The following is a 26,673-nucleotide window of genomic DNA, read 5'->3' as shown; positions in this document are numbered from 1 at the left end:
AGTCACAGCCGGCGGGACGCACAAAGCAGGATGGGCTGCAGGCACAGCCGGCACAGCCGCAGCAAGCGAGCGGAGAAGGTACACGGAGGTCTGCCTTGGGGGGCGCTCAGAAGGAAGGCAGATGGACAAAAGTCGGGGCGCGGCTGGGGGGAGGATAGGCACGGAGACCGGGGTGCGGGGGTGGGGGTGCTCTGTCCCCGCCCGCGTCGAACCAACCCAGCAGCCAGCAGCCAAGTTAACACACTCAGTCCCAGACAAACTGCAGCTGACCCTGCTGTTCCCGCGGGGAAGTGACTGGTGTGTCTGTGGCAGGTGGCCTTCAGTGTGGGGCTGTCACTGTGTGGTGGAGGACCGGACTCTTAACCCCTCTGAGCCTTGAGCTAAGGTCTAATAAGGCGGGCAATCTGAGTGGTCCACAGCTACACTGAACGAGCATCACCTGGGACCTGTTGGAGACTTAAACTCCCTAGTCTACCCAAGGGCTTCTAGACACAGCCTGCCTCTTAACGAGTTTCACCAGGGATCACCGCACCCTTTAGAGCCTAGGAAGCGGGTTAGGGCTTCCTGCGGGGTTAGAGCCGTGCTGTGGGCTGCCCTTAGGGTAGCTGGGAGGGGCCAAAGAGGGAGTTGATTTGTAGTCTGTAGCAGCTCTCTCTCCTCCCTTCCTGTACCTCCCCCAGGGCCATGAAGCTGGGTTAGAGCCCAAGAGACTGACTCAGGTTTCTGCCCCCTGAGGTCTGAGAATCGTCAGGAGGTCAGAGCCTGGATCCAGAGTCCACTGAGGACAGCAGGCGACCCAGAGAAGGGAACAGGGACCCTTGGAATCCTAGTCATTTTTCCTGTCTGCCAGTCCCCTGGTGGGGATGGCTCGTCCCTCGAACTTGATCAGCCCCCACTGTGAGAATGACTAATTTTTGCAATGGTCAGCTCATTAGTCTTCCTGTTATCCCTGTTTATCTGCCCCTAACTTTGTCAGTGTGTGTGTCTTCTCTCTGAACCCTCCCCTGCACTTGCAACAGCTTTTCATAGTTTTATTTTCCTCCCCACCCCCACCTTTTGAGACAGGGTCTTGTGTAGCCCAGGCTGTCTTCAAACTTTATTGTGTAGCCAAGGCTGGCCTTGCACTACTAACTCACTCACCTCTCCAGTGCTGGGATTACCAGCATATCCCATCACTGGATGTTTGGGTGTTTTTGTTTAGGTTCTTTTATACAAGGTCTCAATATGTAGCCTAGGTTGGCCCCAAACTTTCAATTTTAGTTAGTCTCCCCAGTGTTGAAGTGATAGGCATTGGGCTACCAAACCTGGCTTCTGGTGGCTTCTTGATAGCTGCAAAGTTGACTTTTGCTACCTCAAACAGCCTAGCATGTCTGACTTAGACCTATGTGGCTTTGTGGGGTTCTTTTGCTCATGGCACCTGTGTGCGAGGCAGTGGGCAGCTTTTTGCCTAAGTTCCTAACCCTCCTGGTTGGTTGGTGTTTTGGCTTAATTTCCAGTGCAGGTGTCAAGTCGTGAGCACCCAGTCTGCCACTAATGGGTGGGACTCCAGATTAGAGGTGTAGGGGTCACAAGAGTCAGACTGCAATAATGACACTCCCTGTTTTCACTTCCTGTTCTGTGTCAGGAAGGCCCTGAGAACCACACTGAGCTGTGGGCTGAAGCTTCCCTATGTTACAGGTATGGACCCTAAGGCTCCGAGAGGATATGAGAGCCAAATGGCAGGCTGACTGCTCAGAGAGGATGGCTTAGTGGCCGAGAGCCTCGGCTGTTCTCCCAGAGGACCCAGGTTCAGTTCCCAGTACCCACATGACGGCTCAAAACCATCTGAAATTTCAGTACCCTGAGGTCCAGCACCAACTTGCCTCTGTGCAACCTGCATGCATGTGGCACGCAAACACATGCAAGCAAATCATCTATACACATAAAAAATTAATTTTTTTCTTAATTAAAAAAATATAGAAGACTTGCTGAGTATGGTGGCACATGACTTTAATCCCAGCACTCAGGACAGCCAGGACTACATAGGCATATATATGTATTATATTATATATACATATATATTATACTATTTATATAATACATATATAACTATTTATATAATATATATGACTATATAATACATATGACTATTTATATAATATATATGACTATTTATATAATACATATATAACTATTTATATAATATATATGACTATATAATACATATGACTATTTATATAATATATATGACTATTTATATAATACATATATGACTATGTATATAATATATATGACTATATAATACATATGACTATTTATATAATATATATATATATGACTGGTTTTCTTTCTTCACTTACCATCTAGCCTTCTACTTCCTACCCTGACCCCCTGCTGCTTTGTGCAGAACATGGAGCAGGTGCCTAGGAATGCAATAGGGCCAACTGGGAGCCAGGCCAAGGTTTAGCCTAGCACTCAGCAGGAGAGCCTCCCTGGACCGAGAGGAAGGCTTCTTGGGTGGGGAAGTTTGGCAGCAGTTCCCCCCAATAAAAGCCAAGGGCTTAAGGGAAGTCTGAGCTGCGGAAAAGCCAGGATGTGAGGTGAGGCTTGTGCAGAATGGGGTGGTCAGCAGCAGTGAAGGCAGCTGAGCCTTTACGAGAACTCCCCAGGCTTGGATTTCTTATGTCAAGGATTTCCCTAGTACCTCCATTGCACTGGTCCGGAGATCTGTGCTCTGTGGCTTGGGTAACCAGACACTCTAGACCTTACCAAGAGGCCTAGCCTGGGGCTAAGTCACTGCTATCTCAGGACAGGACATACTGATGTCCTGGGAATAGGGGCTGGGGATGTAGCTCAGTGGGTGCTGAGCTAGGTTGTAGGATCTTGGTCACTGGGAGAAGCTAAAAGGGAGCCAGGTTTCCATTTCTTTTGTGGAAGTAGTTGAAAAAGAAAGGGGGGAGAGAAATGAAAGAAAGGGGGGTGGTGAGTTTCTCATTACTAGAGGGGTTCAGGCAGAGGCCAGATGCCATTTGAGTAAGACTCGTAGAGGTGATACAAGCCCCACATTTACAGGTCCGTTTTGGAAATCTGATCATTGCACTTTAAAAACTTAGAAAGTTAGGGAGAAACTTGGAAATTGTTTCTAAGCTCACCAGTAATAGCCTCTGCAAAACTGGGTGAAATTCTCAAAGGATTAATAAGAATGTTTTGTTTTGCTTTTTAAAAAAGAAACAAACGTAAGCTGGTAGTGGCCGCACATCATCTATCAGGTCCCCAGGAGCTGAGGCCACAGATGTGAACCGCCCAACAGGAACACTGGGAACTGAACTCCAGGTCTCAGGAAAGCTAGCAAGGGTTTTTAACTACTTAGCTCTCTCTGCAGCCCTAAATCCAGGACTATATTGCGTATGTCTACCTTCTGGTGCCCTACCGGGGCATTTTCCCACGTGAAGCGGTCTGTGCAAATTTTTTAATGGCTGCCTAAGGTCCTGGCCATTGTCTTTCTTGCTTAGCCAGTTCCTGTGTGTGTGTGCATTGGTTCTTCATGGCCCTCCACCTTTGCTAGTTATGAACTTCCTGTGTTTTCCTCCTAACCTGGGGCATGGTGACTTTGTCCCTAGATCAGAAAGAGTCGGTCGAGTAAGCAGGGATCCCTTGGCTGGAACTTGAAGGTGGGTAGGAATGATACCTTCGCTGGATAATTGTGACATGCAGGGGAGTGTCCCAGGGACGTTTGACCTCTGCCCTGGGGTTGCCAAAGCCGTGCTAGTCAGGGAGCATGAGAAGAGCTACCTGCCTGATCGTGCAGCAGTTGTGTCTGTGCCTTCTGCCCCAGACAGCATGGACACATCACACCAGCATGCCCACGGCCTCTATAACAACCCTCACAGTAGCACTGGCCTCATATAACCTCTGGGCTAATGCTTTTAACCCAGAAAACAGTGCTTCATAAATCATTCTGGATGGATCCATATGGGCTTCTGTATACAGAGTAATCTCAGAGACTCATGAGGTCCAGCCACATTTTTGTGTTGTACAGTTAGACTTTTCAGCCTAGAATGCACTAGAAAGCATCCTGGGAATTAGGGCCCGGGGCTGCAACTCATCTGAGTGAGTGCTTACTTAGAGCCCACAGGTCCCAGGGTTCCATCCCCGGGACTGCAGAGACTGGATGTGGTGGCAGAGGCAGGTGAATCTCTGAGTTTAAGACCAGCCTGGGCTACAGAAACTAGGCTACAGTTTCAGAGCTACACCGAAAAACCCTATCTCAAAAACAAACATACACAAAGAGTTCAAAGTTATCTTCACCTATACAGCGATTATTGAGGGCAGTCTGGGCTATACTGTGTAACAACCTGACTCAGGAAAAAAAAAATGTCCTAAGGATCATTGCCTTTGAGATACAACCTTTGGTGTCATGGCTTCTGAGCTCAGACATGTTCTTAAGTTTGCTTCTTAAATTTGTGGTTGAACTTACAGGAAGCTAGAATCTTTCCCCCAGAGCCAATAAGCCCCAGCCTCATGTAAATGAACCCACATTTGCCTATGTTGGTGGGTGGTACCCTTAAGCCTCTGCTTCCTGTCTGCTCATAGATCCTGTAACTACAGCGTAAAATGCTGAATGTTCAAGTTAACTGCACAGGAGAGAAGTTTGAGCCAGCTTGTGCACATGTACACCTGACATGTGTGTTCGTAGATCATACAATGAAAAAAAATCTGCAATCTGCCTGAAAGAAGCTGTTGGGGGAGTCTCAAAATTACAATTATTGAAGCTCATGGTATACCAGGTGTAGGGGCATATGGCAAAGGTCATAGCACTGTGGGGACAGAAAGGGGCAAGAAGATTGAGAATTCAGGGTCATCCTTACTATAAAGCAAGTTAGTGGCTAGCCTGGTCTACATGAAATACCGTCTTGAAAAAGAGAAAGAGAGAAGGGGGGGGGAGGAAGAAAAAGAAAGAAAGGAAGAAAGAAAGAAAAGTGGGAAGGAAGGAGAGGAAGAAAGAAAAAGGAAAGAAAGAAAGAAAAGGAAGGAAGGAAGGAAAGGAAGAAAGAAAAAAGGAAAGAAAGAAAGAAAAGAAAAAAGGAAAGAAAGAAGAAAAGAAAAGAAAGAGAGAGAAGAGAAGAAAACTAAGCAAAGCCTACCTTGGAAGTGTAGGATCACATGCTATAAAGCTGAGTGGTCACTGTTCAAACTGATACCCCACAAGGATTTAGCTCTCCATCCTCAAGTCCCATGCTCAGCAATGTGAACTGTCTTCCCAGGATGCGTGGAGCACCTCTTAGGACACAAGATGTGGCCCATTCGAAGCTCTTTCCTTCTAGGTCCTTAGGTTCCTCCCATTGTTCAATGAGTGCCTTGGCCGCTGTTATATTCTTGTTATATTCCAAGAGAGTTTGGCACAGAGTCTCACTATGCCATCCAGGTTGGTCTAGAACATGCGGTCCTCCTGCCTTGGCTATCAGCCCCATCAGAGTATCATGTCTGTCCTTTATGTTGGCTTTTACATTTTCCAATTGCAAATGCCCTGCCCTGGGCATGCTATAATCTTCTGTGTTCTTAATAAAAGGACTTCTCTCTGCATTCAGGGACCAAAGGAACATTCTCATGGGAAGTAACAATTGTGCTGGCATCCTCTCCTGGGTAGAGGTTTTCAACCTGTGGGTTGTGACCCCTCTGGGTACAAGACATGTTTTCATAGGAGTCCCTTAAGATCATCAGAAAACGCAGATGCTTACATTATGATTCCTAGCTGTAGCAAAATTACAGTTATGAAGTGGCAACAAAAATCATTTTTATGGTCAGGGGAGGCTGCCCAGGCATAGAGAGCTATAGCGAAGGGTCACAGCATTAGGAAGGTTGAGAACCACTGCCCGAGGCATTTGACTGTCTGTATATTGTTCTGACCTGTCTGCAGGAGGCAGGGTGATGTAAAGGATTTCAGATAAGCAAGTGCCTTCCATTGCCCACCCCAGTGATACCTCTTCAGTGATACTTGAGCATCCAAGTATGCCAAACCTCCACCCCATCCCTGTTCAAAGCAAACCCAGGACAAGACTGACAAGATGACCTCACTTTATCCCCATCTATAGCATATCAAATCCGGAAGGGCTCTTGGGTTTCCTATGGTCCAGTGTTGCTTCCTAATTTCAGAAGCAATAGACCCGTTCATCCCAGGCTCCTGCCACTGTGCCTTCCTTGCCAAAATTGGGCTGTGGCTCTGAAACGTTGTCTATCATCCCAACGTTATGTTGCTTCCTGTCATGGTATTTGAGTTACAATGAGAAAAGTCACTTAAGATGGTTGAACCTGGGGCCTTGTACAATCTCCGCCATTGAGCCATGCCCCAGCCTTGCTCAAGCCTCTCAAACATAATTTGGCTGTTAAAAACAAAGGGGCTGGAGAGAGGGCCCAGTGACTGAAAGCACGTTCTGCTCGTCCAAGCTCTCAGCTGCTGGTTAGGTCCAGGAGATCCTATCCCCTCTTCTGGCATCCATGGACACGTGCACTCACATCCACAAACTAACACACACATATATACATACACTTAAAAAAAATACATTTAAAAAAAACAGAAATAGCGTCAGGTGCGGTGGCGCACACCTTTACTTCCAGCACAAGCAGGTGGATATCTGTGAGTTTGAGGCAAACCTGGTCTACCCAGTGGTTCAAGGCCAGCCCGGGCTACACAAGACCCCATCTTTAAAACAAAAACAAAACAAAAAGATCAAAAAATTGACATGAGGGGTGGAAGAGGTAGCTCGCTGGTAAGAGCGCTCTTCCAAAGAAACCAAGTTTGACTCTGAGCACTTGTATGGTGGCTTACAACCACCTGTAACTTCAATTTCAGAACACCCAATGCTCTGTGCTGGCCTCTTTAGGCACCAGGTACAAGCGTGGTACACAGACATATATGCAGGCAAACACTGGTGTACATATATCTAAATATTTTATATTATTTATTTTATGTAAATGAATGTTTTGCCTGCACATATGTATATGTATGTATTTGTTTGCCCGGCACCCAAAAAGATCAGAAGAGGGTCTTGGCTTCTCCAGGAGATGGAGTTACAGTTGGTTATAAGCTATTATATGGGTGCTGAGAATCAAACCCAGGTCCTCTGAAAGAGCAAGTGCTTTATGCCACTGAGCTGTCTCTTCAGCTCCCACAAAATCGTTTTGTAAAGAAAAAAAAATAATTTAATCTAGACACCTCACAATGAGATTAAAAAACTAAGTTACCCAGGATATTTAAGTCACCATAATTAATTTATTCGCAGACCAATTAATATATGATGAGTATGCATAATACCTGAGAAATTGAGATATTAAAAGCCATACATACTGAGGCTATGCGGGTGAATCACGTAATGCTGACGGACCCCAGGTTTCTCTGTGGACCACGGAATTTTACTTTTTAGCATTTCTCTGTATTCTCCGTCATTTCTTCAGCAAACGCTGACTCCTGTGTGACTGGGGGGAAAATTGTATTGTGTATTAGTGTTTAAGTATGAGAAAGTGTCAGGGCCCTCAAGTGTGAAGGGGCTCAGCTGCTAAGTGCCTGACAATGTACAAGGCTCTGGGCTGAATTCCGGGTGGTGTCACAGGAATGCAGAGGAGGGGCGATAGGGGACGGAGGTGAGGGGACGGAGGTGAGAGGACGACTGTGGGGAGCCTGGGGTGTCACTGTGTGGGGTCCCTGGGGTGTCACTGTGCAGTGAGGGGAAATCTGAGGCAGGCTGAGAGGTCTGCCATCGCTCTGCAGGGCCTGTTCCTGCCATGTTTCTCAGACACACAACAAGAACGTCCTATGCCTGAGCTCTTGGGTTGAGCAGTGCTGTCCCGAGGGAACTGAGATCTGGGAGCACATGCAACACAGTGCTGAGTTAAGAACTTGAATCCAGAGCTTAGTGCACGTAGCTTAGTCTCCGGCTTAACTCTATATGGTCTTTGTCGGCGCGGCTCTGCTCTAACCGGAGCATATGACCATGCCTTCGTTTGGTCTGTCTCTCCTCCCACCCCCACCCCCTCTCTTTCCTGTTTTCTGTTTCGAGACAGTGTCACTGTGTAGCTGGCCTGGCCTTGAACTCACAGAGATCCACCAAGGGCTGGTATTAAAGGCATGTGCCACCACTGCCTGGCCTGTTGGGTTTCATTTTCGTATGTGTATGTCCATATAAGTGAATGCCACTAGAGTGCAGGTTCCCATAGAAAACAGAAGAGAGTCAGATTCTCCTAGTGCTGGAGTTGCAGGCAATTGTGAGCCACTCAGTGTGGGTGCTGGGAACTGAAATCTGGTCCTCTGGAGGAGCAGTAAGTACTCTTAACCAGCAAGCCTCTCCCCAGCTCTGGGTTGGTCCTATTTTTGGTTTGAACTCAGTACCACCCTGTCAAGGTGCAGCCTGACTTGAAATGCTTCCCATGAGGCCTCAGTTTCCTTGTTTGTCATAACCAGAGTTTCACAATGCTGTTTATTTCTCTCTCTCTCTCTCTCTCTCTCTCTGTGTGTGTGTGTGTGTGTGTGTGTGTGTGTGTGTGTGTGTGTGTGCTTGTGTGTATTTATGTGTGTACACATGACACACAGGTGCAGGACAGAGAACAATTCATGGCAATCCATTCCATCCATCATGTGGGTCCTGGGACTTGAATTCAGGTTGTTAGGTTTGGTAGCAAACTCCTTACCCTCTAAGCCATCTCACCTGCCCTACTTTGACTATTTTTATAAACATCTCATAATCCATTTGCCAAGAAGAAAAACTTTGGGGCCAGAGAGATGGCTCAGTGCTTAAGAGTACTAACTATTCCAGAGGACATGGGTTCAAGTCCCAGAACCCTCAAGGCAGCTCACAACTGTGTAACTCCAGTCCTAGGGGATCTGATGCCCTCTTCTGGGCTTCCTCAGGCACCAGACATACATATGGTATACAGATAACACATATATCCAGGCAAAATGCTCATACATATTAAATAGATAAATAAGTAAATATTTTAATTAACATTTTTTTAAAAAAAATGAGCTTTTGAGGCTGGTGAGAAGGTTTAGGAGGTAAAGATGTTTGCCTCCAAAACTGATGACTCTGGGGACTCCAGATAGAGAGAACTGACTCCCCACAGTTGTCCTCTGTTGTCCACACGTGCACTGTAGCATACATGCATGCTCATACACACACGTACACAAATTAAATATATTTATTTTTTTAAAGGAAAGGAACCCAGGCTCTTGGGGCATTTGCTTTGGGGCACACTGGCCAATCTCACCAAGAGCAGGAATGACAAGAGCCAGTCATTGGTGCTGAGAGATTCAATGCCCTGCTACAGCACAGCATGGCTGGACTGGATTGTTGAACTAGAGGATGAACTGTAGGAGAAAGACCAGAATGACCTCCAGACACACTTCTGGCCTGTTGACTTCCTGCTAATCTTTAGCTGTTGGTTCAAGACACCCACGGTCTCTTAGTCTAAGCAGGGACATGGCACGATTTAAAGTCACAGCTACTCCATTCCCCTGCCTCACTGCATGACCTATGATGATACCCACACATGTGAAGAAGACATGCAGTGAGTATTTGGTTTGAAACCCTTTTGCCTTGTGGGTAAGGTCATACTATTTAATCTCTTCTGACTGAGAAAAAAAGATGTGACATTAAATACTACAGCTGAGCGCATTGGGGCATTCACCCTTAATCCAAGGATTTGAGAGGCAGAGGCAGGAGGATCATTGAGTTTCAGGCCAGCCTGAGCTACAAGAGACCATATCTTTTTTTAAAATGTATTACATCCACACTGCAGTTTCCTCCCTCCTCTCCTCCCAGTCCCTCCTTCCTCTACCCCATATCCATTCCTCCTCTTCAGAAAAGGGCAGGCTCCCATAGATTAAAAGCCAAACATGGAGTATATCAAGTTTCAGTAAGAGTAGGCACCTCCCCTCGTATTACAGCTGGGGGAGGAACCCAGTAGGAGGAAAAGGGTTCCAAAGCAGGCAAAAGAATCAAGAGATAGCCCCTGCTCCCACTGTTAGGAGTCCCACAAGAAGACTAAGCTATAAAATTGTAACATATGTTCAGAGTCAGTCCCATGCTGGCTGCCTGGTTGTCAGTTCCGTCTCTGGTGAGTCCTGTTAGCCCAGATTCTGTGGTTTTCTTGTGGTGTCCTTGAACCCCTCTGGCTCCTACATTCCTTCCTACCCTCTACCATAGGATGCCCCAAGTCCCCCCTAATGTTGGCTGTGGGTCTCTGCATCTCTTTCCATCTGTTGCTCCTCTCTGGTGACAGCTGGTCTAGACATCAATCTACGAGTATAGCAGAATATCATTATTATCATTAGGAATCATTTCATTGACTTTTTTTTTTTCTTTTTTTGCCTGTCTTGTTTGATTCTATCCTAGGTCTCTGGGTTGTCCAGCCTCTAGGTTCTGGTCCTCCAAGCAGTGTTAGGGGTGGGCCCCTTCTCATGACATGGCTCTTGAGATAGACCAGTCATTGCCTAATCACCCCCACCATTTGTGTGCCACCAGCACATTTTGTAGATCGAAGCTTTTGTAGCTGGATTGGTGTACCAATCTCTTCACTGAAAGTCTTTCCTGATTACAGGAGATGGCTCATTCAAGCTCCATGGCCCCCCTTTGCTAAGAATCTTAGCTAGGATCACCCTCATAGATTTCTGGGAATTTTCATTGTGCTGGATTTCCAGCTCATCCCCAAGATGATCCCAAATTCTAGTTGTCTCTCTCCAACTTCCCCTTGCTTGACCCCTCCTGTTTCTGTCCCCATTCGTCTACCCACCCCACCCCCTCCCACCCGGCCCTCTCTCTATCTTCTCTAGTTCCTCTTCCCAGGAAGATTCACGCATCCCCCCGCAAGCGCCATCTTTGTAACTTAGCCTCTCTGAGTCCATAGATTGTAGTATCTTTATCCTCTACAGCTAATATCTACTTATCTACACATCATGTTTGATTTTCCGAGTCTGGGTTACCTCAGTCAGGATGATTTTTCTCTAGTTCCATCCATTTGCCTACAAATTTCATGATTTTTTAACAGCTGAGTAATATTTCATTGTATAAAGGTACCACATTTCCTTTACCCATTCTTCAGTTGAGAGACTTCTAGATTGCTTCAGGTTCTGGCTATTATGAGTAAAGCTGTTATGAACAGAGTTGAGCAAGAGTCCAGGTGGTAGACTGATGTGTCCTAAAGGTATATATGCTCAGGAATGGGATAGCTGGGTCTTGAGGTAAATCGATTCCCAGTTTTCTGAAGAACCACCATACTGATTTTCGAAGTGGCTGTACAAGTTTACACTCCCTCCAACAATAAAGGAGTGTTCCCCTTTTTTCACATCCTTGCCAGCATGAGCTGTCACCTGTGGTTTTGATCTTAGCTATTTTGACAGGTACAAGATGGAATCTCAGAGTCAGTTTGATTTGCATTTCCCTGATGGCTAACAATGTTGAACATTTCTTGAAGTGTCTCTCAGCCATTTGAAATTCCTCTGTTGAAACTTCTGTTTAGATCTGTACCCTATTTTTTTCATTGGGTTGTTTGGTTTGTTGCTGTCTAGTTACTTGAGCTCTTTATATATTTGAAAATTAGCCCTCTGTTGGTGAAGAGCTTTTCCCATTCTGCGGGGTGCTGTTTTACCTATTGATGGTGTCCTCTGCCTGACAGAAGCTTCTCAGTTTCACCAGGTCACATTTATTAATTGTTGATCTTAGTACCTCTGCTGTTGGTGTTCTGTTCGGGAAGTTGTCTCCTGAGCCAATGATTCAAGACTATCCCCTGCCTTCTCTTCTGTCAGGTTCAGTGTATCTGGTTTTATGTTGAGATCTTTGATCCACTTGGACTTGAGCTTTGTGTAGGTGGTAGATATGGATCTATTTGCATTCTTCATGCAGACAACCGGTCAGACCAGCACCATTCGTTGAAGATTTGTATATTTTTTGCTTCTTTGTCAAAAATTAGGTGTCCATAGGTAAATTTACATCTGGATCTTCTATTCCATTGATCAGCTTGTCTGTTTTTAGGCCAATACCGTGCGGGTTTTATTACTGTAGCTCTGTAGTACAACTTGAAGTTAGGAGTGGTGATACCACCAGAAGTTCTTTTATAATACAGAACTGTGTTAGGTATCCTGGGTTCTTTGTTTTTCCATGTGACGTTGGGAATTGGTTTTTTCAAGGTCTGTAAGGAATTGTGTTAGAATTTTCATGGGGTTTGCATTGAATATGTGAATTGCTTCTGGTAGGACGGCCGTTTTTTCTATGGTCATCCTACTGATCCATGAGCATGGAAGATTTTTCCATCTTCTGATTCGTTCTCCAATTTCTTTCTTCAAAAACTTGAAGTTCTTGTCATACAGGTCTTTCCATTGCTTGGTTAGAGTCACACCAAGATTATTTTATACTATTTGTGGCTAATGTGAAGGGGTGTTGTTGCCCTGATTCCTTTCCCAGCCTGTTTGTCTCTTGTATATAGAAAAGCTACTGATGGTTGTTGTTGATGATGATGATGATGATGATAATCTTGTATCCAGCCATTTCACTGAAGGTGTTTATCAGCTAGTTTATTCCAAGTAAAATTTTTGGGGTCACTTGTGTATACTATCATATCATCTTTAAAATCGATACTTTGACTTCTTCCTTTCCAACTTGTCCCCCCCCCATCTCCTTTAGTTGTCTTATTGCTCTTACTAGAATTTCAGGTACTATATTGAATAGATATGGAGAGAGTGGGCAACCTTGTCTTATTCCTGACTTCAGTAGAATTGCTTTGAGTTTCTCTCCATTTAATTTGGTGTTGGCTATTGCCTTGCTCTATGCTGCCTTTATTCTGTTTAGGTATGTCCTTTGTATCCCTAATTATTTCCAAGACTTTTGTCATAAAGGGATGTTGAATTTTATCAGAGGCTTTTTCAGCATCTAATGAGACCATATCTTTTAAAAAATGCATGGAGGCCACAGAGATGGTTTACAACTGTTAGTAACTCAAGATCCTGGGGATAAAATAATTTCTTCTGCCTCCCAGAAGCACCCATATGCATGTGGTTCACACACACACACGGGGGGGGGGGAGAGAAATAGACACAGAGAGACAGAGAGACAAAGAGAGAGAGAGAGATAGACAGAGAGAGATAATAAAAACATAAACAGTCTGGGTATATAGGCACTTGACCTGAGTTCGATCCCTAGGACTCATAGAGTAGAGAGAGAGAACTGGCTCCTACAGGTTGACCTCTGGCCTTCACACGTGTGTGAGAGAAACACACACCCACAGTTGCTAAATAAAGTGCCAAGTGATTTTACGAAACACTCTTGGGATGTAGCTCACTGGTAAAACATGTGTCTGGCATGCTGGAAGATGTTTGGAGGGATTTTTAAGTCCATCCAGAAGAGATAAAACGTATGAGATCAGAGACCTTTGTGCACTGACAAAGGCCTGAAAAATCATCTAGAAATAAAGTTCAGAGAAGTTTCATGCAATGACCAGGCTGTGAGTCAAGGTCATGGATCACGAGGAAAGTGGTACAGAAAATGCAGAGCTAGCTCAAACAGCAGGCTGAGCAAATCCTGCTCCCCCTTCCCAGTTCATCCTTTATCACTCTCTCCCCCTTCTGCCTCAGTTTCCCCGTTTGCTGTGGAAGCGCAGTGGGGAAAAGCTTAGGCAGGAGGACGCATGCTTTTTCAACATTATCTAGCCGGATGTCTTTAACTGTACATAGGAAATATAACCAGAATCAGTCTTCAAAGTTTTCATAGCTCAGAGCTGATTGTTTCATTACATTGGGTAGCTTCTGTTTGTTCTTTTTCCTTTGCAAGGGTCTCATGTACCCTAGGCACTGTGTTACCAAGATTGACCTCCTGTCTCTCTTGTCCCAGTACTGGAATTACAAATCTGGTTTTAAATGGGTGGCTTTAAAAAAAATGTTTATTTTGTTTTTATCTGGGGGGTTGGGGGAGATGCTCTCATGCTTATGGGTACCCACAGAGGCCAGAAATCCAATCCCCTGGGATTGCCACATGGATGCCAGAAATTGAACCCAGGTTCTCTGGAAGACCAGTCAGTGTTCTTAACCACTGAACCGTCTCTCCAGGTTCCCAGGGTGGCTTTTTAAAAAGAATTGTGGGAACCAGCGAGAAAACACAGCATGTGAAGGTTCTGCTGCCAAAGCTGAAGACCTGAGTTCCGTTCCCAGAGGCCAAGGGATAAGAGAAGAAAACCTATTCCACAAGCTGTTTGATCTCACTATATGCACACTCATGCACACTCATGCGCACACACATAAATGAAAGTGATTTGGTCTAAATGACATTTTATTTGTGTGTGTGGAAAGGGATACACGCATGCTACACTGCACATGAGGAAATCAGACATGACCTGCGAGCGTCAGGCCTCTCCTTCCACCATGTGAGTCCCAGGGATCAAACTCAGGCTGTCAGGTTTAGTGGCAGGAGCCTTTCCGCCCTGAGCCATCTTTATAGCCCAGTAAATGATATTTTAAAGTTTAAAGTAAGATGCCAGAGAGAGGACTCAATGGATAGGCCTCTGCCATGCAATCAAGAGGAGCTGAGTTCAGAACCCATGTAAAGATTGACTCGGTGGCCCACATCTGTAATTACCATTTCTGTAGTGAGATAGGAGGCAGAGACGGGGAAATTCTGGATGCTCATAGGCCAGCCAGCCTGGAGGACGCAGCAGAGATAAGACCCTGTCTCAAACCAGGGGGCAGGTGATGCCTGATACCTCTGACCACCACACAACCCATACACACTAAAAAAAAAAAAAAAAAAAAAAAAAAACTGTTTATTTTTATGTGCATACCCACATGCAAGTGCATGCATTCACAGCTGTCCGTAAAGGCCCAGAAGGAGGGTATCAGAACTTCTGCAGGGGAGCTACAGAAGGATGTGAGTGACCAGGGTTGTGTGTTGGGAAGAGAACTCTGGTCCTCTGGGAGAACAGGGAGGACTCTTAGCCACTGAGCCATCTCTCCAGACCCATGAAGATTTTTTTTTTTAAAGAATGCTCACTGGGCCCTGTTGGTTTAGGCAGACACATCTCGGGGAACTGTGGACAAGGAGGGTGTTGCCTCAGATAGAACCAAGAAGACTCATGCCCTGCAGGAGTCCCCTGGGTGCATCAAAATATTGTTTGCTTAGATGAACTTACCAGAAGCCCACTTCCTCTACAAGGATGAGTCAGATGTGCGCATCTGTGGGGCTGTAGTGTGTTTTGATAACATAACTGTCCTGATGTTGCTGGTCCCACCCCTGACCTGCAGACCAGGCTCCAGTGCCTGAGGGACACCGCTGTGATAGACTCTGTCATCTGAATCTTGCCCTCACAGTGCAGCGGGTCTGCCGTACACCTCAGGTGTGAGACAGGCTGCAAATGGTCATCCTGGGGAGATGGGGACTGCTGCTCTTCTCTGCCCCCTGTGGGCATGCCAGGGACCTGACTCATGGGACCCCCAGATCAGAAGCTTGAGAGCAAGAGGCAGAAGTGAGCCGTAGCCTTTAGAACTTGAAGCAGTGTAAAAGGGGGGTGCTTCACGTAGACCAGCAGAGGCCAGTTCTGCCCTGTGACAAGAACAATAAAAGACCCCTAAGACCTTTTAACCTAGGCAGTCTTCTGGGAGCTCATCTGAGCCTAAGGACAACAGGAGCTCCTGAGGTTTGCTATGTCTCAAAGGGCTTCTGCCCTGCTTTAACACCTTTCCCATCAGTTGTAGAGGAAGTGGGGTGCTAATCACCCAGTTCCAAGTAGCCCCAGGCTGTATGCAGTGGGCTGTTGAGAGACAGTGTGCTTTAGCCCCTCCAGTCTCAAGCCTGACCTGCTCTGCACTCTAGGTGGAAGAGACACAGACAGAACTCCTGGAGGCACTGGACAAAGAGGGAAGGATCCTGGATGGAAGGCCTGAGGAGGCTGGGCAAGGTGAGAATTTGGGAGGCCCCAAGAAGCTCCCCATGGGGCTCTCGGATTGGGGGGTGTTGATGGGATTTTCTTTGCGCTGTGCCTTTAAGATTCTGTCACTGCTTTGCTTTCCTTTATTTGAGCATCTTCCCCACCACACCCATTTTTTCTTTCCTTTTAAAAGCATCTCCAGGAAGTCTATTCACCTTGGGTGGGGCATACCAGCATACACCTATAATCCCAGGAGCAGGAAATGGTAGCGACAGGAGAGCCAGGAATTCAAGGCAAATCTATGTCACACGCAAAGTGGAGGTCAGTTTGGGCTACTCCAAACCATGTCTCAAAAAGGGAGGGGGTCAGGATCTAGAAAACCTGTACGAATGAAATCACTCTTTTATAACCACTTTCAGTCCATACAAGGATGATACCTAAAAACTATGGCTAGGATGAGGCTGGGGAAGATGGTTCGGTGGGTAAAATACATGCGGCACTGTGAGAACCTGAATTCAGATCCCCAGAGATAAGAGGTGGAAACAGGAGAATCCCCAGAATCTCACTGGCAAACTAACCTGCTGCATGCAATGGCACACAAGGTCAGCACTGGGTCAGCCTCTGACTGATCTCCGCATGTGTCTGTGCTCAACACACATACATATATATGCACACAACATACCACACACACACACACACAATACACTCACCACACACACACACAATACACTCACCACACACACACACACACACAACACACTCACCACACACACACACACACACAAACACACACACACAATACACACCACACACACATACACACAAATACACACACACACAATACACTCACCACACACACACACACACACATAAAAGAAATTATGGCTGGGATAGCCAGCCAGGCATGGCTCATGGCCATGTACTCCCATTACACACAAGGCTAAAGGTAAGAGGACCACTGTTTGAGGCCAGTCTGGGCAGCATAGTGAGTTAAAAGCCAACTGAGAGACACAGCAAAAACTGGTCTCAAAAAAAAAAAAAAAAAAAAAAAAAAAAATGAGGCAAAGGCTGGAGCAGTCTCTCAGCAGTGAGACCATACTGTTCTTCCAGAGGATCTGAACATCCTCATCTGTAAGTTTACAACCACCTGTAACTCCAGTTCTGAGGGCTCTCTTCTCACTTCCACAAGTATTGCAGTTATGTATATAAACTCCCACACAGACAGACAGATATATACGCACAGAGACAGAAAAACACTAAAAATTGTTTTTTATTTATTAAATAGGGGTTTTGGTCACATTGTAGTTTTTAAATAACTTAGAATTAAAATGACTAGTTCATGTATACTTATTTTTCCAAATTGGTAAAACACACATACAACATCAGTATGTGTAACACTGGAAACATTTAGTGCACTTAAAATCCACTAAATGCATTGTAAACGCATTCATTACTACCACTCAGTTCAAGAACATTCTCCTCACCCCAAAAAGAAACACCCAGCAGTAGTCATTCCTTATCTTCCTACCAGCCTTTGGCAACTGCTAACCTGTTCTCTGATTTCATGGCATCAGACTCATATAAATGACATTAGACAGCCTAGCTTACTTCACCCAGCAAGATGCTTTTGTGTTACAACATACATCTGTACTCCATTTCTTTTTCTACAGCTGAATAATACTCCACTGAATGGATGTACCATACTTTACTTATTCATCATGGATATTCATGCTATCTTTACCTCCAGCCACTGCAAATGGTACCACTAGCCCAAGTACTTACTTCAACAGGTGTTTTTATTTCACTTCACTTTACCTGTAGAAGGAAAATATGGTATTTCTATACTTAACCTTCAGAGAAACTCCCAAACTCTTTTCCATAGCAGCTGCCTTACTTCATGCTCTTCCCAGTAAAATGTGAAGGTCTCAGTGGCTCCCCAGCCTTGCCAATGTGTATTGCTTGTCCATTTCTGTCATCACAGTGGTGAGAATAAAGTGGCATCTTATTTGTGGGTATCTGGTTTTCTTGTTCATTTGCTATTGTTTGAGATATAATCTCACTGTGTAGCCCTGGCTGACCTGAAACTTATTAATTGCCCTGCCTGACTTGCAGTTTGCAATGATCTTCCTGCCTCAGCCTCCTGAGTGTTAGAATTAAAGGCAAGTACTACTACACCCAGCCAATGTGTTTGCTTTTGAGACTAGATATCACTAAGCCAACCAGCCTGTCTTCAGCCTCCTAAGTACTGAAGTCACAGGGTTTATTGAACTTTTTTTTTTTTTTTTGATTTGCATTTCCCTAACTACTAACTGGTTGGCATCTTTTTGTGTACTGTTAGCATTTATAGGGATACTTTGGGAAAGTTATGTATGTTTTAGCAGCATTAAAATTGATCTTGAAAATGAACACACAATAACAATTCCAGAATTACTATTTTTTAGTTTAGTTTTTTTTTTTTTCAAGACTGGGGTCTTGCTGTGTAGCTCTGGCTACATAGTAACTGAAAACGAAAAGTTGTAACTAGGACAGAGGTCTGAACAAATCTTGGAAGTCACTCTGTAGACCAGACTAGTCTTGAACTCATAGAGATCTGCCTGTCACTGCCTTCTGCATGCTGGGATTAAAGGCATGAGCCACCATACCTGGCTCCAAATTGCTTCCTTTATAAACTGTCATGATCAGACAGCATTCATGTACAAATTTTACATCTTGTTCTTTAAAATATGTGGGTGTGTGTGTATGTATAGACCCATATGTGTACAGTACCGGTAGAAGCTGGAAGAGGGCATTAGATTTCCTGCAGTTGGAAATACAGGAGATTGTGAGTTGTGCTCCCTGGATTCCCGTCCTCTGTAAGGTGCTTTTGACCAAGAGCCTTCCTCTAGCCCTTGTTTTTTTTTTTGTTTGTTGTTGTTTTTTTTTTCTTTTTTTTTTTTTTTTTGGTTTTTTTTGGGTTTTTTGTTTGTTTTTTGTTTTGTTTTGTTTTTTTCACTTAACACTGTATCAAGCACATTACCAACTATTGCTACAAAAATGAAGGCTTCCTATAATCCAGCACTCAGGAAGCTGAAGCAGAAGGATGGCAGGGAAATTGAAGCCAGCGTGAGCCACAAGGTAGCCCTACCTAATTCAAACAAAAAGCAAGTTTAGACAATAACTCGTGTGTGTTTGCTTACTTCCTGGAAGTCTGAATTCTAGATTTGGTCCTTAAAAGTGATCTTTTCCATGAGGATTTGCTTTTCTCTTGACATTCAGTTCTTCTTCCCAGAAACATAGTAACTAGGACAGAGGTCTGAACAGGTTTCAAACCTTTGAAACACTGTAACATTGATACAGAATGTTTGGCAATAGAATTTGAACCCCTGGTTGGGGCAGCTAAACAGCAAGCTCAGCATCTGTCCAGTTTCTAAGATCTACCTTCTCTTCCTCCATGGAAAAAACGTGGGCACTGGTTTAATAATTTTATTACAATAAATATATAGATGCCAAGTGACCCACTATGAAGCCCGAAACCATGCCAATTCCATCTTCCTCTGGTCAGAATTTCTTCTTACTTTTCTGTTTTCTGTTTCCTCATAGAGTGTATTTTATTTTTGTGTGTGCGTGTTTGTGCATGTGTGTGTGTGTGTGTGTGTGTGTGTGTGTGTGTGTGTTTGTATATATAGATGGATGCATGCCACAGCACATGTGTGGCATCAGAGGACTCCTTGTGGGAGTCAGTTCTCTCCAACCACACGGGTCTTGGGTATCAAACTCAGATCATCATAGTGACACTTGACTTAACCCAAGCAAACAAAGATGTATTCATCATTTTTGTATTTGATGGTTGCTATCATTGTTTGAGACAGATCTCACTATGTAGCCTTAGCTGGCCTGGAACTTGCTATATAAACCAGGCTGGCCTCAAACTCTCTTGACAACCTCCTGCCTCAGCCTCCCAAGCATTGGGATAAAAGATGTGTATTAGTAGCCCATTTGGGTATTTTGTTTGTTTGGTTGGTTGGTTGGTTTGGTTTGGTGTGTGTTTTGTCCTGTTTGTTTGTTTGTTTGTTTTGTTTTGTTTTGTTTTGTTTTTGACAAAGTCTCACTGTATAACCTAGGCTAGCTTTAAACTTCTGGTGATTCCCCTATCTCAGCTTCCCAACTACTGGGATTACAGGTATGAGCCACCATCTCTGGCTGTGAGCTCACTTTCCTAGGACGTTGCCCTCTATGACCCTGGCCCCTGGCCATAATTAACTCCCTCTTCCCATCACCCCTGTTGCATTTCTCTGCCTGGTCATTGATTGGCTATTTGTAAATGATCAGTCAGATGAAACCCAGTCCCAATAGGGTCTCTGGGAAGGTGGAGTGGTAAGTCCCCCCAGACCCACTTGGGATGGGCCGATCTCAAGCACTCTGTGCTGCCCATCTGAGAAGACCTGGTGAATCCTAAATCCTGCCCTTACAGACAGACAACCTGGTGGAGCTTCTTGGCCCCACTTGACAGCTTAGGGTAATGGACTTCGAGCTGTTTGCTATCATCCGCTAACAGTCTCTCTGCCTTGAAGAGGAAGCCGAACTTTGGGGATTCCTACCACAGATGCTCTGTCCTTTTTGTGATTTCATAACGCAGCCTCAGCTGTACGCCTTTCCCCTGGCCTGCTGCGGCAGGATGCCATCATGCCTGCTGCAGGGTCCTGGCATCTGAGCTTCAGGGATACAGCGCCCTCCTGCTCTGGTGAGGCTCACTCTCTCCCGGGAAGAGATATTTCTGTTTCCTAGGGATGTCTCTAACTCTGCTCCTGCTTTCTTTCCATAGCTGTGATGAAATGCTCTCACCAGGAGCAGCTTGGGGAGAAAGGGGTTTATCTGGCTTATATGTCTAGGTCACACTCCCATCACTGAGAGGAAGTCAGAGCAGGAACTAAAAGCAGAAACCTGGAGACAGGACCTATGGAAGAATGCTGATGGCTAGCCTGCTCACTGGCTCTCACTTACCCTCACTTAGCTAATTTCTTACATGCCCAGGCCACCTACCCTACCCCAGTGGGCTGAACCCTCCCACATCAATTAGAAGTTAGTGCTCCACAGTTATACCCACAGGTCAATGTAAACCTGCCAATTCCTCAGCTGAGGTTCCCTCTTCTTAAGTGACTCTGGACTATATATATCCAGTTGACAATAAACTCTAACCAGCACAACTCGTGAGCCAGCGTGGGAGAAAGAAGGATGAAGAAGACCATTGCCCAGCTCCCGGGTCCTGTGAGCCCTACATCATCAGAGCCTTCTGTACCTTAAGGACCTTGACATAGGCTTGGGGGAAAGTGAGTTTACAAAGCTCTCCTTTCTTCACAGTCCTGCAGATATCAAATGCACAGGAGAAAGACACTCTTAGTGACTGCGTCCAAGAGACCAAAGCCTCCTCTCAGGTGAGAAGGGCCTGACCATTTGGGTGTGGGATCCAATGATAAGGAAGCCATGTGGATCCCCAAAGCAGCCAAAAATGATGCCTAGATTATAATGGACTAAAGGGCTTGCTGTTCATGTGTCCTGGCCCTTTGATGTAGTGACCAGATAGCTAAGGGGTCTTGGCTTGCAATTAAGGTTAGCCTCCTTTCCTATGGTGGTTATCTGCTTTGGGGTTTGGGGGAGAGGGGGTATTAGTTAATTTTATTATTATGTCATTTTATGTGTATGGTTTTGTATGTAAATATGTCTGTGCACCATGTGTACATCTGGAAAGAGCTATGAACAGTTATGTACATCTGGAAAGAGCTATGAGCCAGGCTGGAGAGATGACTCGGTGGTTAAGAGCACTGGCTGCTCTTCCAGAGGTCATGAGTTCAATTCCCAGCAACCACATGGTGGCCCACAACCATCTGTAATGGGATCTGATGCCCTCTTCTGGCGTGTCTTAAGACAGCTACAGTGTACTCATTTAAGTAAAATAAATATTAAAAAAAAAAAAAAAAAGATGACGATTGTGAGGTATCGTGTGAGTGCTGGGAACTGAACTGAGATCCCCTAGAAGAGAAGGTGGTGTTGAGCCATATCTCCAACCCATCAGCTTCCTTGCTAATTGTTAATTTGACAAAACCTAGAATAGCCTGGGAAGAAAGTCTTAATGAATAGTTGTCAGCACTGAATTGTCCTGTGGGCTATTGTTTATTGACCTGGGAAGTCAGCCTGATGTGCCCCAGGGAATTCAGAGGAACCTGAACTTTGCCAGGGTGGGGAGATCACACTGAGTTCATGTTCACAAGCAATCAAGCAAATGCCAACTATACATCAATTTCTCTGTTTATTTACTGTGAGTGTGCTGTGGCTAGCTGTTTAAAGTTCCTACCTGTGGGGAAGTTGACTTCCCCACAATGATGGGACAGGGACCTGGAACTTCAAGCTGAGATGAATCCTCTTTGCCCCTAAGTTGCTTTGTGTTGGGATGTTTTCTCCCATAGCAACAGAGAGGAAGGTAAAGCACTTACCAAGGACTGTCAGGAGGATCTTGGAGATGGGACAGACTGCAGGACAGGGCTGGCACTGAGAGGCCGAGTGGCTGTGGTGTCATGAAAGCAGGTGTTCAGAGAGACTTCACAGAGGGATGAGGTCCAAGCCTGGAAGATGCTTGGGATACTTCAGTGAGGTAGCACAGGAAGAAAGTCCTAAGCAACATCAAGCAACTTGCTCAAAAGCATGAAGGAAGGGGCAGAAACAGGTTGTCTAGGGAAGTCCAGGATGCCAGGGTATAGAAGGGCGGGGGGGGAGGGATGGAGGGCAGCGGGGGGGGGGATGGAGGGCAGCAGCAAGGGCCATATGGTAGGACTGAGCCTGGGAACATAGGAAGAGGTTAGACTCTGCCATGAGAGGAATGGGTGAGGATATCTCTGTCAGGAGAAAGGCACAGAGAGAACTTGCCCTGAGATTGGGGTAGGGAATGACACTGAGCCACTGCATAGACAAGTAGAGTTCCACATGGCTGGGCTTTGTCAATGTAAGTTGACACTGGTCTTAAATAACCAGGACATCACCTCAAGAGTTTAGGGATCAGTATTAGTTATAGTTAGCTTTTCTCACTACTCTGATCAAATACCTGACAAGAAGCACGTTTGGGAAGGAAGAGTTCATGTTGGCTCATGGTTTGAGTCATTCCATTGTGGTAGGAAGATGTGGCAGCTGGTTGAGTTGCACCCATTTAAGAAGTAGAGAACAACAGATACTGGTGCTCAGCTTGCCCTGTCCTCTTTTTCACTCCAGGACCCTGGCCCATGCATGGTGCCATCCAGATTTTTTTTTTTTTTTTTTTTAATTTTTAACAAGTGGCTCTTCCCACCTCAGTTAACCTGATCTAGAAACATTCTCAAAGGCATGCCCAGAGGTTTGTCTCTTGTTGACTCTAGATCTTATAAAGTCGTCAATCAGTATCAACCATCACAGGTGCCATTAAAAGCTCTACAGTGAGAGGTGGTCCTGGAGTGTTTCAAGCCTTAGGTGCAATGGATTCAGCCTGTTCTGCTGGGCAGTGTACAGTGTAGGCCAGAATCACAATGAAGAACCTTAGCCCTCCTATTTTTTTATTGGTGTAGTAAGAATCACCTTGACAGGCTATGTTTGCTGTCTCCCCCCTGCTCTCTTCCCCAGAACACCTGTGCAATCCAAGTCCCACCACAGGAGGCTACACAAGCCAAGGTAGACGGGTCCATCCTTAGCCGACTCTATAGAAACCACATCCAGGTAGGTACAGAACATTAGCAGACCTTTATTCTTGATGCTATGGGCAGGCAACCCTAGAGAGCAAGCCTCAGACCTGACAATGTCCCCTTCACGAGAGCCCAGAGGCATGGGGATCCTCAATTCACAATGAGAGAGGTAGAGAGATGGCGAAGCCCATAGCTCTATGGGTCCAGAGAGAACTTGGGGCAACTAGTCAACATGACACAAGGTAGCATGTCAGCCTACCAAATTATAGTTGTGAGCCCACCAGACACATGCCTCAGAGAGTGCCCCTGGGAGGAGATCCGAGAAGTAAATGCAGCATGGCCATGAAATCACACGAGACAAGTGCAGTGAGCTTCTGGGAGGATGGGGAACTGGGAGGACCCATGTCCCTCCATGCTGATTGAGGGGGCTCTTTGGTGTCCTTCTCTAGGATTACGGAAGCCCTGGTACATTCTGGGAGCAAGAGCTGGAGAGTTTGCACCATGTTATCGAGATGAAGAATGAACGAATTCATGAGCTCGAGAAGCAGCTCTTCCTCCTGGAGATGCTGGTCAGTGCTGGGCCCATAGCCAACTGCTGCTTTCTGGGCATTTCTGGTTCCAGTTTATCTCCCACCCCCACCCTTCACCCCTCCCCCTGCCAGCTTGGCTCTGCCACTCCTGCAGGAGTCAGGCAGTGACTCTTCATCACCAGACTCCTGTCTTTCCTTGGGCCCTCAAGTTGCTGTAACTAGGGCAACACTGGGCCCTAGCAGCCTGGCTCCTCAGGAGGGGTGGCAGCTGTCACACTGCAGGCAGAGGCTAAGAAAGATGGGGTCCATAGGCCAGGAAGACAGAGAGGAAAGTAAAGGTGGAACTGGGGAGCTAAGGCCCTTTGAAGATCCAGAACTGAGGTCTCAGAACCCTGGGCCAGCATTACCCCTAGAATCTGTCAAATTGTGGATTTGGTTTATTTGGGGTTTTATTTGCTTGACTGGTAAGTTGATTGATGATTGATTGATTTTGTGTGTGTATGAATAGGTAGGTGTTTGCCATGGCATACAGGAGGAATTTAGATGACAACTTACTTGCAGGTATAAGTTTTCTCCTTTCACCAAGCCAGTTGCTGGAATTGAACTCGGGTTGTCCACCTTGGCAGGAAACACCCTTTCCCCCCTTTGCCCCCTTTGTCCCCAGCCACCTTTTTAAAAACCCTTTTTAAAAATTATTTAAGATTTATTTTTATTTTGTGTGTGTGAGTGTTTTGCCAACACTGTATGTCTGTGCACCACACGTACACAGGGGCCAGAAAGAGAGTATTGGATCCAATAAACTGGAGTTACAGACAGTTATGAGAAGCCATGGGTGGGGGCTGGAGGGATGGCTCAGCGGTTAAGAGCACTGGTTGCACTTCCAGAGGACCAGGGTTCGATTCCCAGTGTGCACATGTCCGCTCACAGCCATCAGTTACTCCACTTCTAGCAGATCAGATACCAACTTCTGGCCTCTGAGGGCACTGGAAACTCATGTGATGTACACGCATGTGTGGAAGGAAGCCTGTAAAGAGAAGCCATGTGATGCTTGGAATCAAACCGGGGTCCTCTGCATGAGTAGCCAGTGTGCTTAGCCACTGAGCCATCTTACCAGCACTGTTTTGTTGTGTATGTGTGTGTTTGTTTTTAACACTCTTCAGTAGCAAACGCCACATGGACAGCCCATCTTAACTCTGACCTTGTTTCCAGTTAGCTTCTTGCTCCATAAATCAAAATGCTAATCTGGAATGAATCCATGCCCAGGGAAGAGCTGATGGTGCCCACTGTGCCGAGAGTGAGTGAGCCACTCCATTCCAAGCTCCTTGGTTTGTTACAGAAAGAAAAAAATCTGGTCTTAGCACTGAAAAACACCACCCTGCAGCAGGAGGTTGAGGACCTACAATTCCAAGCTGGGAACAGGTTGGCCATGTCAAGGTAGCCAACCCCCTTCCTCCCACCCCATCCTTCTGCCCAAACTTCCATCTGGGAGGGACCTGGACAAGCCTGGGGACTGGATTGACAAGTGGCCCCAGGACCTGTCTCGGGAACGTGACTCCTCTTTCCTTGGGAGTCAGGAAGCCCAGTTTTTCAACATGAGAAACAGGAAACAGGAAACAATCTACCTAAGCAGGCATGCGTGGAACAAATCAGTCCTGAGGCTTTGATATCCCGTGATAATGTGAGTGCTGATATCCCATGTCATGGGCTGTTGAATGCGTGACATATTTTCTGGTGGAATCCTCCTCCAGATCCCCATTTGCTGGTGAGGAAACCGAAACTCCATGCCACCCAAGGTGACCCAGCTAGGCAGGGAGGCTCAACTTGGAGCCACCCAGAGCTCCAACCTGTGAGGATTTGGCACTTGAACAACAGAGAAAATCACCCCTCACACAGACAAGCAGCTGGGATTGGGGGAAACACCGTGGTGAGAGAGATGATGAACCCCCCAGGAAGGTGTCCTGGGGGAACCGATTGGTTCAAGTAATAGTTGCTCCATCAGGCAACCCTTGCTCTGTACCACAGGCAGTTCCGGAAAGACCTACTTCAGGACCTCGAAAAGGAGCCACAGAACAGCCATTGCTGCAGCCGACGGAGGAGCCACTGAACCATCTGAGTCCTTGAGGCCAGCACCTCCTCCATCTTACCTTGCGGCAAGGCCTGGGCCCACCCGGGGTTCTCAGCCTCACCACTCCCTCCAAAGACTCTGTGGAGGAGAGAACAAAAGCCACCCTATTCTTCTCCCAGGATGGGTGAGGTGGGGTGAGAAGGGAGGCTCCTACAAAGCTGATGGGGAACTTTGGGCCACCAAGACCACCCCAAGAAGTGCCTTTCCTCAGTTGGCCCAGGGAACAAGTAGGTAGTGATCTTCCTCCCTTTGCTCTGTCTTCAAGAGGGCATTCAAGACTTCTCCCACGGAACCTGGAGTCATTTGCACCATCAGACAAAGAGGGGCAACCCCAGTCCCTGATCATTAGCTCTGTTGACAATTCACCAACCTCTCAAGTTCTTAGTGCCACGCCCATAACTCTGACTCAGAGAAAAACTGCAAAAAAAAGGCACAGTCCAAGAAAAAGGAGCACGGTATTGTT

General features: G+C 46.0%; 1 protein-coding gene across 1 annotated transcript; it reads left to right on the top strand.

Moving 5' to 3' along the window:
• Positions 1–26,271, top strand: CCDC69 (coiled-coil domain containing 69). The gene is made up of 7 exons (XM_080923045.1): positions 1–78; positions 15,822–15,906; positions 21,214–21,287; positions 23,497–23,589; positions 24,005–24,124; positions 25,422–25,519; positions 26,108–26,271. The coding sequence occupies exons 1-7, from the start codon at positions 31–33 to the stop codon at positions 26,187–26,189; spliced, it is 600 nt and encodes a 199-aa protein (XP_080779171.1). The 5' UTR covers positions 1–30; the 3' UTR covers positions 26,190–26,271.
• Positions 26,272–26,673: the final 402 nt, after the last annotated feature.

The sequence above is a fragment of the Micromys minutus genome, assembly GCF_963924665.1.
Source record: "Micromys minutus genome assembly, chromosome: 10".
Taxonomy (NCBI): Eukaryota; Metazoa; Chordata; class Mammalia; order Rodentia; family Muridae; genus Micromys; species Micromys minutus.
The sequence above is the reverse complement of the archived record's forward strand: the minus strand, read 5'-3'. Positions and strand labels throughout refer to the sequence as shown.

Coding starts and splice junctions, on each gene's coding strand:
- CCDC69 (XM_080923045.1), top strand. CDS start 31: ATGGGCTGCAGGCACAGCCGGCACAGCCGCAGCAAGCGAGCGGAGAAG. Junction 79..15,821: donor GCAGCAAGCGAGCGGAGAAG/GTACACGGAGGT, acceptor TCTGCACTCTAG/GTGGAAGAGACACAGACAGA. Junction 15,907..21,213: donor GCCTGAGGAGGCTGGGCAAG/GTGAGAATTTGG, acceptor CTTTCTTCACAG/TCCTGCAGATATCAAATGCA.